This window comes from Topomyia yanbarensis, chromosome 2, assembly GCF_030247195.1.
Source record: "Topomyia yanbarensis strain Yona2022 chromosome 2, ASM3024719v1, whole genome shotgun sequence".
In the NCBI taxonomy this organism is placed as follows: domain Eukaryota; kingdom Metazoa; phylum Arthropoda; class Insecta; order Diptera; family Culicidae; genus Topomyia; species Topomyia yanbarensis.
Window position 1 is genome coordinate 172,724,157 of NC_080671.1, and position 16,969 is coordinate 172,741,125.

Genomic DNA, 16,969 nt, shown 5'->3' on the forward strand with positions numbered 1-16,969 from the left:
TCTGGCTTACTACAACCTAGATTCCACCGTTCGACGTTTGTACACAGACTAACAGACATAACAATATGAGGGAATTCCCTCAAAAAACATCGATCTGACAATTTTCCCAGAACACTAGCTCCACCTTTTATTCACAGTCCCAAACACTCATTTACTGGTGGGTTGCCCCTCAGGTTTGGGAACAATTTTTCACTAGTGGTCTATCCCCCATATGCTTGTTCATTTGTCAGTGGCGCCATAATTTCAAATGTGGCCACAGTCCCAACTACAAATATATTTAAAATGACCGTTAAAGCGGGCGAAGCTTTGTTTTTGAGTGTTATGTCTGTTAGTCTGTGGTTTGTATTCAACGAACCGATAACCGCATGTATTCGAACTTTCTCCACGGCCGAGGATCTGTTCTAGTTTGGTGAACCATCGCACAAGTTCGCACAGAAAGTTTCGCGGTCTACAATTTTTAGGACTTGACTCCTGCTGTTCATTAAGACTATTTTTTGTCAGATGAATTATTTTAATAAATAAATAAAGTTATTATATAATTTTAGTCATTTTCTTCATGTACTTAATTGAATTAATATAATTAATTTAGTTCATTTCATTCATATAATTCAATTATTTATTTAATTCATATAATTCGTTTAATTCATTTAACTCATTTAATTCGTTTAATTAATTTAATGTATTTTATTCGCTTCATCAAATTTGTTAATTCGTCATCGGGGAAAAAATTAAATAGGTTGACTAAGTCGGTTCAAGATGTAGAAAAATATTGCTTTATCTGAAATTAAAACATCTTGAGAACATTTTTCAAAACGTTCATAGAGCTTCGTGAAAAAGGTCAAAAGTTGCAGCGTTTCAAAGCACGTGAGAAGAGGGTTTCAGCGTGAAAAATAAACACGCATTCGCGATTTATTTAAAATTTGGGTGAAACGAATTGATCAAAACTTTTGTACATTATCGTGTATAAACAAATTCTGTAATTTTACTATGCAAAAATATCGACAAGCAACTCGGTGACTAAGCTTTTTGTGGAAACGTTCCTCTGGAAAAAAAACACGATTTGCGGTGCCAATTTCTTCTTCGGAGTGAATTTTCTAAAACGCTTCCTACTGGTGGCGAATTATGATTTTTTGAAAAAGGGGCCTATTTTGGATAAAATTTCCAATTTATGCCTGTTGAAGTGGTCCTGAACTGTCTTAGATTTTTTTCAGCATTTTTTATTTTTCTGTAGATCCAAATGGAGAAGTTTGGTTAGTTCAACAATATAATTGTGTCAGAATATGCGCTGTATTCTGTTGTAAAACTTTTTCGAGGATATTTGCCCAATATTCGACTATTTCGGAATTATGTGATGTAAACAGTAAATATCCGTTTTTCAACACTCACCACACTCTTCTGCATTTTTCTCCACTTTAAAGTTCCTAACATGGAAATAAGACATTATATACAATATGTGAATGCGCCAATCAATTCAACCTTCAAATATACGCCATAATTTGCCATTAACTCGACATATTTGTTTAATTTTAGTGATTTTCAAACCCTTTAGGTGGCTATTAGCATACAAAATTTTTTTAAAAATCGTCAAATGCTCATAAGAACCCATTCTGATGTACTAGAGACAAGCGAAAAACGCTATTTTTCATCATTTTCCTTCTATTTTCCGAAAATTTGCAGAACAGTGTTATTTTTGATGAATATCATAAAATGTCAAAAGGTTATCTAACAAAAACTTAAATAACTCATACCCCATTGGCCGTAGCTATACACTTTCTTCAGCAAAATTACGCCCCTGTATTCGGCTCAACTATATAAAGTATTTTCTATACTTTTAAAATTTTGTAGGTACCCAATTTTGAAGAAAAACTACTGAAAACACCAAGAATTTCACCTTTTACTAAGTTTTAATGGCTCTTCTGCTCTTATAATGCAAAATTTGTGCAAACTAACTAACCAAACTTCTCCAATCGGACCTTCAGAAAATAAAAAAAAATGCTGGAACAAATCTAAGGTCGTTCAGAAGCACTTCAAGAGGCATGCATTTGAAATTTTACCCAAAATCGGCCCATTTTTCAAAAAATCAAAATTCGTTACCAGTAGGGAGCATTTTAGCAAATTCACTCCGAAGAAGAAAGTGCTCCTAATACCCTAACCTTTCATTTAAGAACTGAGCCCAATGACTTTTTTTAACATGATGTCATTTTGGGACACCCTAATACACATTCTATATAAAAAATACTTATCCCCTACGTTCAACTTTTGAGATAATTTTTCAATGAAGGGGACTTTTTCTCATAAAATGACAGAATTAGTTGAAAATATGCTACAAATTTTACTCATTTACTTCTTTTGAATAATTCGATTCATTTTTATAATTCGATTCATGTTTGTTAAAATTTCGAGCATTTTATGCATAATTCCCGATGTTCGCATTATAAGTTTCAATTATATCACTTAATTCGTTTTATTGTTTATATCACCTTAATTCGTTTTATTGTTATATCTCATTTAATTCATTTTGTTCTTTTAATGCTTTTTATTTTTCAATGTTTTGCAATTTTATTCATTGTATTTACTATATTAATTTTATTCATGTACTTATTTAATTAATTTAAATTTTCCTCATTGTATAGATTTATTCCATTTTATAGCTTCATTTAGAACAAATAATTCGTTTGATTTATTTTATTTCTTTTATGCATTCGGTTTAATCGGACATTTTTTTCTCATTTGATGGATTCCAGAATATAATTAGATTCATTTGGGTTGTTTATTCCATTAATGTATTCGTTGTATTTATAGTTTGTGTTTTTTGCTTTTTGTTCATTTTTGCTCAAAATATTCCTGTATTTCCTTTTTTATTCGTTTTATTTATTTCATTATTTATATTTATATTTTTCATAGCACTCATTTTATGGAAATTGATTGCTTTTAATTTTTTGTGTTTTCAATTTTATATTAACAATATTCATTTTGTGATTTCATGTAATTTAGTTATTGGTTTTCTATAATTTATTCATTTCATTTGAGTTTTATTCGTGCAGGCTTCGAAACTATTTTTACCTTATTTATTTAACTCATTTTTGATTTTTCATGCATTTTATTAGTTTTGTTCAATTAATTCGTTGGCAAAATATGAAATTACACCTTAATGTAACTACTGTGTAAATTTTCAAGTTAATAAATTGAATTGTGTTTTCATGTTTTGGGAGATATACTGATTTAAACGATTTTCTATAAAACATTTGTGATCATTATCGTTTTAAGAGTTACACTAAAAAAATCGATTTTTTATTGCATATTCTGAAAATATATATTTTCGAAAATTTATGTGCGATATTTCAACCATATCGGAGCTCTATATTTCAAATTACAGCGGTTTTTTCAGCGCGCTAGTTCCATCCACGAATGAAGTTAACACAGAACTTAAAAGGCGATTATCTCGGACTGGAGTTTTTTGGAAAGTATCGTAGCGGTGGACGTTATATCTCTAAAACTATTCAACCGATTTTCATATTTTTGATTTTTTTTGTATTTACATTCACGTGTACTTGAACGGTTCATTTTGTATCCAAAATTTTTCAATCTTTCGCAATAAATTTTTGTTTAATATTTTAAACACCCGAAATATCGATTTTTTTTTTAAAATAAGCTACCGAATTGTTCAAATACACCATAATAATTTTTTTCTTCGGTTTTATTATTTTTCGTGAATGAAACTAAATGATTCGTTTATTTTAATAAACGTTTGTGTATATTACGAACAATTTCGTTGGTCGCACGAATTCATTTCGTTCATCTAAGAGAAGTTTTCGTATCTAATAGCATATTATTTTGACATTGCTCCGGTATAGAAAAACTTAAACTTATTCATACAAAACCAACGAGCGATTCGCGATGGCTCAACTGAATCCGTACTGCTCCGGATTCTAAATCAACTGGTAGCGAAAGAGGTTCAGGAAATCTTCCTGAAACCCGCGGACATGGATACTGTTACTAACTAGTCAGACCGATACCGTCGTGATGATCAACAATTATCTGACGTATAGCAACAAGGACTCCATATTCTACCTCTATTGAAGTGATCCCAAATCTCAAATGTTTTCGAAATCTTTTCCTAACAAACTTGCTTTCATCCCTAGAAGATTTCAAAAATATATATCCTAGCGGAGTAACAGTGAATGATCGTTCCTGAAATGATATAATTTATATAAGAACTACTATTCGAACAGCATCACCGTAAATATAACCAAACATGCAAAACTTTAATATATAGAAATATCGTGTTCACCACAAAAAGATTCGAATAAGAGATGTTTTGGAGCAACAGGTATAGTTCCGACAGTCAATTACTTTTATTTATAAATATATAAAACCATGTCCATTGGATTCCTCTCATCTAATTTGTGCGATACCTTAACTGCCTTTTTTAAATTCCACGAGATATAACTCGTTAATTCCCTGACTAAACCTAACATAAGTTTCCATTTGGAATCTCATTGTGATTTTGAGTTCGGAAATTGCCAACTACTACAGACGAATAAGATATGCGCGACAGCTTATCATTGGGCATCGAACAGTTTACGTTATTGCTACATACGTCTCACAACAGCTGCTGACTATCACTATTCTTCATAAAATAAAAACATAAATAAAACTTGAATGTGGATGTACGTTTCAGATTCAATTATGCATGATTTTAAGCTTCTGCTTTATCCCTATTTGGTCATTCATACTGCGGAAATTAAAAGATGTATTTTTTAAACGCTGCGCAAATTCACTCAGATATTGTCACGAGAATTCTACGTTATTTGATTCAAACGTCCAATTGACGGAGACGCATGATAGTTTGATGATCATAAAACACCTTCCGTGTTCATTGGAATTAATACGCATTTTTTAAAAATATTCCTATAAGAGCTGAGCTATATCATAATAATCTAACGGAATACTATTGTTCATAAATGAATCAATAATCTTACTTAAACAATATTCAAATACAATTTTTATATGGTCCCACGAGGAAAGACAAAACAAGTATGATAAAATAATGTTTTCCGTGAACATGCAAAAGAAAATCCACCCCGGTTGAAACTGAACGAAACAGTTCGGTCACATTTTCCGTACCAGAAAGGAGGGCTGAGCAATCGCAACTTGACGACCATCCACGATCAGTCAGTTTTGAGACGTCTGGGCGTGCAAACCTCTCTCGGTTGCGGTCTCGCGGGGTTATATAAAATTTCCCAGGCAATCGTTGGAAGATTCACCGGTACAGTTTGATAGTGCTCTGTTCGACAATCGATAATGCGATCGAGTTCCTGCTGATTTGAGATCGAAAAGTGTCTAATATCTGGAAAGAAAATTCATCTGATCGACTGAAAGCGAAAAAAAGTTATTTTTATTAATATAGTGCTCCCGGGAATGTACTACGGGTTCGGAAGATGAGTGTAAGTGTGTACAGGTTTATATAAATAGAAATGTGATTTTCACCATTAGAAGACATCGGTTTTGCGAGATATAACTGTGGAAAACACAGACGAAAAGTGTACGCTTCTACGCAAAATTGTGCTGATTCTGGAAGTGAGATCTCAACCGCCGCTGGGCGGTGTCGCTTATAAGAATAGTTTGAAGTTGAAATCCAACTGTTACGGCTTGCAGAGAATGCGGAAAAGGTTCTCTTGAACACGGCCGTCGTTACGAAATAGGTCGGATAACTCAAAGGAGATGGTTAATATTTAATTTACGATTTGCTATAAATTAAACGGTAATATACTGATGAGATAGTCTGTTCTACAGCAAGGCCTATATTGCATGATATTGGCAACAGAAAAGACTCATGATCAATTTCCCAAAAAATCAGTCGTGAGAAAAATAGTATCTGCAGCTAAAAAGATTACGAAGCGTATTCAGTAATGTCATTTTCACGACCGGCGGCGACTGCGTGTTAGTGTTTGTGAAAACCATTGCGACAATACAACGTGAAAGCGATATAAAAGGGAAAAGGTAACATAGTTTTGGTTTGCGGCTACTTCGAGCTTAGCTAAAAGTGAATTCACGGATTTGTACAAAAAATCGACGCCGTTGAAGATGATGGCGTCGAATCTTGCAACCGGGCTATGAACTTTCAAAAGTGCAAGGTTTAGTTCAAACGAGAGATTGAGATTAAGTAATGCGCATCGTATGCGTAAATTGTGCAGTGAGATACAAGAAGTGCTAAATATAGCAGAAGTGATTTTGACAGATCACGTGGAATAAGACATTAAATATATTTCCTTCACTACAATGACAACCGGAAACGCTTGCACAAGTCACTTGAAAATATTGTGATTTTCACAGCCTCAGCGAAGTAGCAATGTTTTATTTATTATTTTGCCTAAGCACATTATTTCACGTCATTCATCCATCTATATACATAAAAATGTTCCTATTTGAGGTCAGGCTTCCAAAATGATAAACCTTTAATAAACCGAAAAAATAATCATATATCACATGTGATCCCAATTTCACATCAACATAAGTCTCACTGTAACAGGGACGTTAAATTTTATTTTAAATGTTCTATTTTTTGAAACTTTATGCACTCACTACTGATTTATAACCGTAAGTTAATGAATTCAAAGCCAAGTCAAACGAGTTGGGTGATTTGACCATAAGAAATGCAGCCATGTATATTTTGGTTATTCAATATGGTTGCTATATCAGACCTATGCTTTTTACGGATAAACTCCTTATTTTTTACTAGGCTTTTTATTGAACAATTTAAATTTTTTCACTAAAATAAGTTTATAAGTTTTTGAGAATATACAATTGAAAAAATAGCACATTTACAATCAAATTATACGTCATTCACAGTGCGACTGAACTGATGATGATGTGAAATTAGGCACAAGGCGTACGATAAAGAGCTAAATCAAAAATAGTAATAGATGGCCACCCATATACCACGTGGACCAAAAACTCCGTTTTTTACCACCTTCTGCCTCTACGAGGACAAACGTGGTCAATTCCTGCAGCAATACCCCCTTTCCATGTCCAGGTGAATTTTATTGATTTTCGTCAATGATTTCATAATGAGTTCCCAATTCTAGGAAAAATATGTGTTTCCCCAAATGTGGTTGAGTGGTAAGCGTGACTGTTTCTCAGTCCAGTGGGTATAGGTTCACGGCCCTATTCTGCGCGGCGTGTGACGTGAGACGACTAATCTCACCTCACTCCACGTGACTTTTCTCACCCAATTCTGAAGAGTCACTTCGGGTGACGTGAGACGCCCATTTAACCGCAATGGGGAATCTCACCTCACCCGAGTCGACTCTCAGAATAGGGTGAGAAAAGTCACGTAAAGTGAGGTGAGATTAGTTGTCTCACGTCACACGCCGCGCAGAATAGGGCCGTCAATCTCAGCTTGGTCGTTGAGATTTTTTGAGACGATAAATCTGTGGTAACGAACTCCTTTGGAAGGGAAGTAAAGCCGTTGGTCCCGGCCGATGTGTTGACGGAGCGATATCTAGGATCTTGGAGTCACCTCCCTGGTGTCGGTGATAGGCACTAAGTGCGAACAGAGACCGAAGGAAAACAGTTTAAAAGAGTTTAAACAGGGGCACGTATCTGCAATTCCTGAAAACACCTTCAAAGGGTTTCCAGGCCAATGTCAAACACTCCAAAAATCTTGTCGAAGTTACCACGAAACTTATAGACTGCACGATTACTACATATGAACAAAATTGTCCACCAATCAAATGCGATGTGAAAAGAAAAGGCGGAATAATGACCTCGAGAGAATATACAGGAATGTGAGGTCTTTGTATTAAAGCAATTTCACGAGACACCACTCGACCGCTGGTGACCATCGTCGATTCAAACGAATCTTTGCAGTTGTGTTCGGTTTATGAATCCATGATTTTTACTTGCAATTGCAATATTTTCATACGAGAGCAATTTTTCAAAAGGGCGTAGACATTTCTACGTGAATTTATTTCCAAAAATGTTTGGTCGATTACTCTATTTTATACAGCAAAACTATCTGAGAACAAGTTACAGGGAATGAATACATCTATACGAAAAAAAATATACACTGAAAAAAATGTTGTGGTATTATTAACAAAAAACGCACGGCGAATAGTTACTAGTATAAAGTCATTGTTTGTATGTATGTGATTGATGGACTCCCAAACGGCTTAACGGATTGCCGTCAAAATTTCTACGTAGTAGATAAATGTTATGGAGATATGTGTGTTATTTGTTGGGGATTATCTGTCCGCCAGATGGCGCTTCGAAACAAATTGTGTTTTACTCTTATTTTGTTGAAAGTCGCAGCAACGTGCGACGGATATTAGGTAGTTCCAGTAGCGTATTTTAACTTGAACGGCTATTATCTGAGCTTGACCGGGATGGTTCTTCGGGAATTCTTGCTATCATCCGCAACATTTCCATCACTGTGGAAATAAGCTTTTGTATTTCCAGTTCCAGAACATCGACAATTATAGAGACATTTCCGCACTAGGCGCTGTCTCTAAGCTATTTGAGGTAGTTATGATGAAAAAGGTGTTTTTTCACTGCAAATAATGTATCTCAGAAGATCAACATGGGTTCATGCCTAGCCAATCTACTATGACGAAACTATTGTCGTTCACTTCGTTTGTCTCTAAAGGATTCGAGAATGGTTTACAAACCGATGCAATCTACATCGATCACCATTGCATTGTCAAAATAGTCAAACTTGGATAGAAAGGACCACTAATTCATTGGCTTCAGTCGTATCTCATTGGACGTAGGGTAAGTGCCAATATAGGAAAGGAATACACCGAAATACTGACGCTAGCTCCAAAAATTCCAAATCCCATAACTAATTCAAACCGAAATATTTTTTTTTCCTTTTTGACACGACTCAATGCGTTAGCATAACTGAGCCGTAGATTTTTTACGATTTTTACAATATATCAAAATTAAAATTAACTTTTATGTGTCCATCGGGTCTTGTTGACGCAGCTTGCTGCTGCGTGTTGAAATCCTCTTCCTTGGTGGTGAAATATAAAGTGCGTTGTGTGCTGCACCTTGGGGGTCATTCGGTCCGTCTTCTCTCGCATTTTCGTTCACGTTTCGTCGCTGCTGTAAATTCTTCTTCATCGGTATTTGATTCTTTGTTGGTGGTGTTGGTTGTTGGCTTGGAGGTATTTGGTGTATTCGTTATTACTTCGCTGTTGGTAATGGCAGTTTATTTAGTGGTTCTGTTGATCTGGTGCTTGTTACTGCCTAGTCCGCAATCGTTGGTTTAACAACCGGTTGTGGTTTAGCATGCGACGGTTGTATACCGGCTTTGATCGCAACAGGTGGATTTTCCTTAGCAGCTTCTATGCAAGGTTTTCCGTGGTTTAGCGGCTGATCACAGTATTGGCAGGTAGGAATCCTTCCTGGGTACATAACCAGTGTTCGTTGAGAATATGTAACACCTTGCGGTGCTCTGCTTGGGAGTGTCAAGTAGGAGTGAATAAGTTTTGTCGAACGTATTCTCACCACACGAACGCCGTAGCGAAGTCCTGGGAAGAAGTTCCTCCAATTATCTTCCTTAACATTATCCACCTCTTCATATTTTGACATAAGTTGTTTGATAGCGGCAGGAGTAGTACGTGGTGCCAGGTCATGTAGCTTTATTTCAATACTGTCATTATCATTGTACGTTGGGATGCTGTATAAAATGTCATTACATTCGACGATGTGTTTTAAGTTGTTCTGCGAAGCAAATGATTCTGCTTGACTAATGTTTTTGAACACAATCAGTTCACATAGTGTAATTGCTCAGCATTAACTTCTGCTACGTTAAGATTCATGTTCACCTTGAACATTAGCTCCACTTCACGAATCGATGGTCTTACCGAACATTTCAATAAGTCAACCGCAACTCAGTTTGTCCGCAACGGAGTATGCAGTGTGTACACTTTCTTTCCATTAGCACTCAATGTTTGTCCACGTTTCACACACTAGGTAGAAGGAATAAATTTTTACTTTTGCAAATAGACAAAACGGCACACGGGCTACTTTGATTAATTGCCCTGTTTTAATAGCGGAGCGATTTCTGGCTTCTGAACTGAGCAGGATGAGAAATCGGACTGCACCGAAATATTTGCAGCTACATTTGGCATCCCACAAGAAAGCCATCTTGGGCCACTCATCTTCCTATTTTACTTTAACGGGGTGAACTGTCGACTGAAAGGACCCCGTTTGTCATACGCGGATGACGCCATTTCTAGCAGCAACAATTCGATATCTTATACTGCAATAACATTTTATAGAAAGGAAAACAATTCATTTGGACGACAATTTATCACGACTAGCTATTCCCCGAGAAAGTTCCTTGAAGGATCTTAGAGTGGTGTTAGATTCTAAACTTACTTTTAGGCAGCACGTTTCACATATTATTGGCTAAATATCGCGCAACCTAGAGTTCATCTTCCGTACTGCCAAATCAGTGACCTATTGTTGACGATATGTTGTCAGCCCGCATGAATGCACGGACCCTAATCAAACGTGTTAACTTCCAAACTAGAACAAGGGCGTTGTGCAGTAATATTCTCCTGGAAGTGCCGCTTCGGCGGTCTTATCACAGAGCGAACCCTGTCATCACGGGATTACAACGCCTCTTCAATCATGTGCCGTATTTATTGGACATCCATTTGTCCCGAGATGTGATAAGAACAAAGTTCCTGACTTTTTTTAAAGGTGTTCAGACAAAGATATCATTATTGGGACCGTTTGCGACCTGTTAGCGATGTACTTTTTTATAAATAAATATATAAATGAAAAAATAAATAAATAAATAAAAAAATAAATAAATAAAAAAATAAATAAATAAATAAATAAATAAATAAATAAAAAAATAAATAAATAAATAAATAAATAAATAAATAAATAAATAAATAAATAAATAAATAAATAAATAAGTAAATAAATGACTAAATAAATAAGTAATTAAAAAAATGAATAAATAAATAAATAAAAATAATAAACAAATAAATAATTAAAAAATTTCATTTGAGGGTGAACTAAATGAACCGGGAGACGCCCTAGGATATTATTTTGATGGCTCAAAAAGAGAAGGTGGTGTGGCATCATAGGGCTGTAGTCCTTATTACAAGTTCTACAAGGTTCTAAGATCTACACAGTCAATCTTTCAAAGAACCTTGTAGAACTTGTAATAAGGGCTGTCGTCCTTATTACAAGTTCTACAAGGTTCTAAGATCTACACAGTCAATCTTTCAAGCGGAGGTATATGCAATTGAGACCTGTGCCTAAGGGGCAAGGATTTGGCGATTTTGTCGGATAGCCAGGCTGTGTTAAGAGCTGTAGGCTCATGTAACTTCGGGCTTAAACTCCTATGTCGCTGTTGGAAAATTCTTATGGACTGATAAAGTTCATGCAAGCTCACTTTGATGGGAGTGACAAAACACATGAGAATCGAAGAAAACGAGTCATGTTCATGGTTCCAGCCAGCAAGAAAGCAGTTTAAAATAAACCGATAAAAACCGAAACGGAAGTCCACGTGAACATTGTGAGGGTGGGGCAGGCTACAGTATCGCCGCCTTCGCCATTTTTTAATATTTAATATTCACCTCTTTAACTGCTACATGTATCAAATTAGAAATATGTCTTGCGTAAGATTTGTTTTTGCAATTCATATGGATTTGTAAATGTCACACCATTCGCCCTAACACTTCCAATGTTTTACCAAATCTACTGTAGTATCCGAATTTCTTATTTCTGTCAAATAAATTAAAAATTGTTTTGGAAATTCACGCATTTCATTTTCCGGCATAGCTTTACATTAAACAATTGTGTTGAGAATACTATTAATCGATCATCTGTCATTTAATGCACAAAAAGTTAATTGAAAATTACGAATCTTGCCACATTTTGAGGTTATATATGTAAAGGTGCTTAAGAATATTATTCCAAATTTTAATGGAAATGAAACCAGTAGAAGTAAAGTTATAAAGCTTTTCATATTGCTCTCTTTAAACGCGATTATCTGGAAATCATGTTATTCCAAAAACGTCGTTGCGGTGACTGGGATTACCGAAACAGTTTTCGACCGATTTCCAATTTATTATTTTAATTTGTTCGTAATTTATTTTCCGTATCTTTGAACGAATTCATTTTTTCGTCTACATTTTATATCGATCTTGTTAACTTTTTAATATTTTGTTGAGATGAAAAAGTGGAAATTGAAAAATTGTCTCCGTTTGCGAATAAAACATTTTTCAATGAATCCTCGAAGGACATCACAAGTCCATATTCTAATGAAATTTGTTTGGCTTTATGGTTTCAGTTGAGCTGATAGACTGGAATCGTAATCATGGCAATCCTATTTAAAAAAAACACGTTTTGCGAAAATTGCTATAACTTTGATAAATATGTCAGGTTGAGTTTACAAATTAGACATTGTACCATAGACTAACAGACATAACACTATGAGGAAATTCCCTCAAAAAACATCGATCCGACAATTTTCCCAGAACACTAGCTCCACCTTTTATTCACGGTTTGGGAACAATTTTTCACTAGAGGTCTATCCCCCATATGCTTGTTCATATGTCAGTGGCGCCATAATTTCAAATGTGGCCACAGTCCCAACTACAAATATATTTGAACTGACCGTTAAAGCGGACGAAGTTTTGTTTTTGAGTGTTATGTCTGTTAGTCTGTGATTGTACTATGCAGGACATATAACAAGTATTCAATAAAAGCATGGCTACATATGTACTTTTACAAAAATCTCCTATTTCCGCACACCTTAGCATACATAACCTCTTAAATGCGCTTTCACCGAATGCTGTATTTTCTCCCAAACAAATCGATGTCGCCCTACAAACAGATGAACATTGTACAAACATAAAAATTCGACCACGCTATTTTAAACCGGCCTACTTCACGCATGAATGAATAGAACGGACACAAATAGCCCAATCAGCGAACAACATTTTGAAACAAAATCGATGTCGGTGTGTCCGTGATAGATGCCTATCACACCAATCGTATTTTGAGTGAAATGTTTCGTTCAGTTTTCCGTGGCATTCACGATTGCGAAAAACTTATATCATCGGTTTGCATTACCTATCAGAAAGTGGCGAAAATAGTAAATAAACACAAAACTGCCGTACATCTGCTGTGGTTGTGAGCTAGGATGTGGGTGTATCAACAGAATAGTCGAGAGTAATACCAGCTACACTGATACGGTTGCCAAGAAATGTGTACACAACGCGTGATCTCGTGATGTGCTTTGTTAGCAATTAGAAAGACGCCCACCGGAATAATCACATACGTTTGGTGTTTTGTAAATACATAATGTAATGCCATTCCACTCAAGCCCCTTGCAAATAATAGCAAATTTGAGAATTTTTCTCTTCAATTTTTGATTCGAATACCAAACACTCAAGAACCTCTTGTTCGATATTGGATGTGGGGAAATAAATGAGGTTCAATCAAAGATAAACTCATGAATTCAAGATAGAATGGTCATAGGTTTCCCATGCATCATTTGGTTGGCCAGTATGACCCGTCATTCAATATCAGACCCATAGTGTACCTATTCACTGAAACATCATTCATAAATAGCGAAACACTTGGTGGGGGGAAGGTGCAACCTGTTTCAACTGAAGAAAAAAAATTAAGAAAAAATTGTTACGTGCTATGAGATAAAGAAAGATGTGATGATTAGTTACATGGAGAGAGCGTGGAGTTAGTGTTAGATTTTTACGTTACGGTCCCCAATGTATAACGGCGCAAATCTACGCGGCGGATTCAAGACAGCGTTTTATTTCAAAGTGATTAAATAAGCCACTGCATCGATTTTTTTGATAACGTTATTTGAATTTTGATTTTTTTTAGGGTAGTGTGGATGGAATTAAAAGGCTCATAATTATAATCTGGTTTGCGATTTTGAACATTGTCACTATCTGACTAAAATGTACGTAACTAGACCAACTTTCATTAGCTCAAAATACTCTTATAAGGTCAGAATTGAACCAACTCCTATTTTATTCACACAATCCGAATTGACTTTATTTCTATTTCCATTGTTCGAATAAAAAAATATGGATGGGTGATCAAAGTTGAACCAGAATTTGATTAATTCGAATCTTCAAATTTAGGGAAATCAAATTCCAGTAACCAGAAGTAAATTGGCTCGCACTTTACTGTTTCATTCAGGTATTTTGTTTGACTCGGCACGTGTGTTAGCTTTGAGGTTCCGGGAAATTTGCGTTTCTATTTCTTTAAAGCTATGGAACGGTTTTTTCTTAAAACTAAGGTGAAATCTATAGTTCTTTCGAAAATATCACCATATAATGCACCCAGTTTCGTGAGAAAGAGTCCATCCTCTCGTTTCCCAAAAATGAAAAATGAGCAGGAACCCATACCATGTTCAAGTGATATGACTTCCCTGCCAAAGCACCTAGCCTTTCCCTTATATTCCCCAAAAAGTACGGGGAGTGCTTATCGATCTTCATTGATCGAAGAGCCTCAATTGTACTTAGGCTATCAGTGAAGATGAAATAATAGTCTCTGGGAACAGTATCAATGATGCTATAAGCATACTAAATTGCAGCTAGTTCTGCAATTTAAACTGAATCAGGAGTATTGAGCTTTTAGGAGGCGGATATTGTTAGAAATGCCGAAGCCAGTGGATTCTTTGATACGCGATCCGTCAGTGAAGCACATTTTCTCGTAATCAACGTGTTTGTATTTATTTGCAGAAGTTTTCGCGAACGTAGATTATCCAGAATTCCACGGCATAAAATTGACATGGAGCATACGTAGATTCTTAATCTCACATCGGAAGAACCGACGAGAAGAGAGAAACGATCTCTTAACGGAAGCACATCCGCTAGCACTTCGAGGTTGATTGTATGGGTCGAATTCATGCAACCTAAGACAATACGCAAACAACGACCGTGTATTCGTTCCAATTTTATCATATGAGTGCTGGTGACAGAACGGAACAGAAACACTCGTACTCCATCACCGAAATAACCTTATTGGGTCTCCCGATCCAATCCAGTTACTACACGAAGCAAATTAATCGCTTGTTCTTTTTTTATAATCACATCAATGTCTTCCTCAAGAGCCTTTAGAGTCGAATCAGACCCCGGGGTACTGAAATGTCAAAACCTTGCCTATCATTCTACCCATTAGCAAAAGTTGAAGTTGAGCTGGACCACGCTTCCTAGAAAAAACAACAAGCTAGGTTTTCTCCGTGGAGAATTCAATACCCAGGTTTACAGCCCAAATGGACAAAATTCCAAAGTATCTTAAAACGGTTTTTGCTAATCTATAGCTCTGAATCTTGTAACAGGAACCACGCCATCATCTGTAAGTTGTTTTAGCGCACATGCCAAAGGTATTAACATAGAAATTGTTCGAAAGAAGGCTTAAAAGTGAGAAATTCAAAGCAGTGCAAGACTATCGTTAGTCTCTTTGCCTTTGCGAAAACCAAATTGAGTATCTGATAACAAGCCGCTCGCGTCAACCCAATTATGGACGTGATCAGATTATTTTCTAAATCAGTTTCCAAATACAGAAAATGCATTTCAATCAGCCGATGCAAATTATCGACGGAGACTAGTTTTCTCGGTTTATGAATACCAATCAACGCTTTCAAATATAATCCAATTCATTAGAGATATCCGCAACTAATTGTGGACATCAAACTCAACAGTACAAATAGCCATGAGTGAAACGTAATGCCCGATGATTCGCAATGGGGACATCCGAAGTCTAATCACATGATTTTTCGTGTTTTGTAATCACTGAACTTCAAAAAGATTTATAGTTTATCCATTTAAATAACAACACAATCACCGGGCATTTAATCATGTTTGAACAATTGTTGACCGCCTAAAAGAAAAAGAGGGCAATTAGTCAGACTTTCAGGAAAACATAAACTCTTGCAGGTCGGTTGATATGCGTATTTTGTGTCTTTGAGTCTTCTTGAGGATCCGCTTGACGATTGCCCAATACATTTCTAGTGGGCGAAGCTCTGGCGTGTTGGGATCTTTTAATTTATGTCCTTGCGTACCACCTGTACGTTGTTCGCGACATACATCTCCATGGTCTTTTTTCCGTAGTTACAAGCTGCCAAATCCAGCCAAAACAGAACGGAACAATTCTGTTGCTTGAGGAAAGCTGCCACACCTTTTCCCAGGCATACCTGCACATAAATTTCCTGATTGATGGTCCCGGTTATAGTGTAAATATCGTCCTTCAAGCCACAGGAAGAAATGGTCTGCCACACGAGATATTTTTTCGCAAATTTCAACAGTTTAATTTGTGCGAATATCTCCACCAGTATTTTTAACTCGATGTACGGTTGTAGACGATATTCCTAGCTTGATAGCGACAACTCGGACGGAGAGATTCAAGCGCCGTTTGAAATAACCGGCCACTCTTTTCGTCGTTTTCGCGGCCTCCAGCTATTCATTTCACCTCGATGTAGTCTTCCTGACTGTCAACAAAGGTTATCCGAACACATTTGTTACGTTGGTGACAGTTGATTTGGCCACATTAAATAATTTCGCTAACTTGGCGTGCGAGTAGTTTGAATTTTCGCGATGCGCTAGCAAAATTTTGCTCCGTTGCCTCTCTTGCCAATGTCATAATCAAACAGTAGGCATACATCTTTAAAATAAGGGATGTGTATGTTTTCTTAATACCCAATTAACAAAATGCGCCAAGTTGACCAATTTTGAATCGTAACACCCTTTACTTAGACATCCAGTGCAAATCAATCCGAAGTATTACATCCGACCGTGAACAGCAAGAATGCGAATGGTGACCGGTACCAGCACGATAGCGCGAATAAACTCTAAGTTACTGAGGACAACGTAGCTAATGGCTCACCGGTAAGGAAAGGGATTTCAACACACAGCAGCAAACAACGCCCAACGCATTCACGGCTAGTTGTGCTAACGCATTGAGCCGG

At 36.2% G+C, this 16,969-nt stretch overlaps 1 protein-coding gene across 8 annotated transcripts in view; it reads left to right on the plus strand.

The window, feature by feature from the left end:
• Positions 1-5,166: 5,166 nt before the first annotated feature.
• The window catches only part of LOC131682134 (E3 ubiquitin-protein ligase lubel), a 52,464-nt gene continuing 40,661 nt past the window's right edge, over positions 5,167-16,969 (plus strand). For 6 of the 8 annotated variants that reach the window (XM_058963374.1, XM_058963373.1, XM_058963378.1 and 3 more), the window contains exon 1: positions 5,167-5,447. In XM_058963374.1, coding sequence (XP_058819357.1) covers positions 5,442-5,447 — 6 coding nt within the window. In that variant the 5' untranslated portion in view covers positions 5,167-5,441. Of the gene's footprint in view, positions 5,448-5,831; positions 6,004-16,969 lie in introns of those variants that run through there. The other 2 variants (XM_058963381.1, XM_058963375.1) reach the window with 2 other exon arrangements.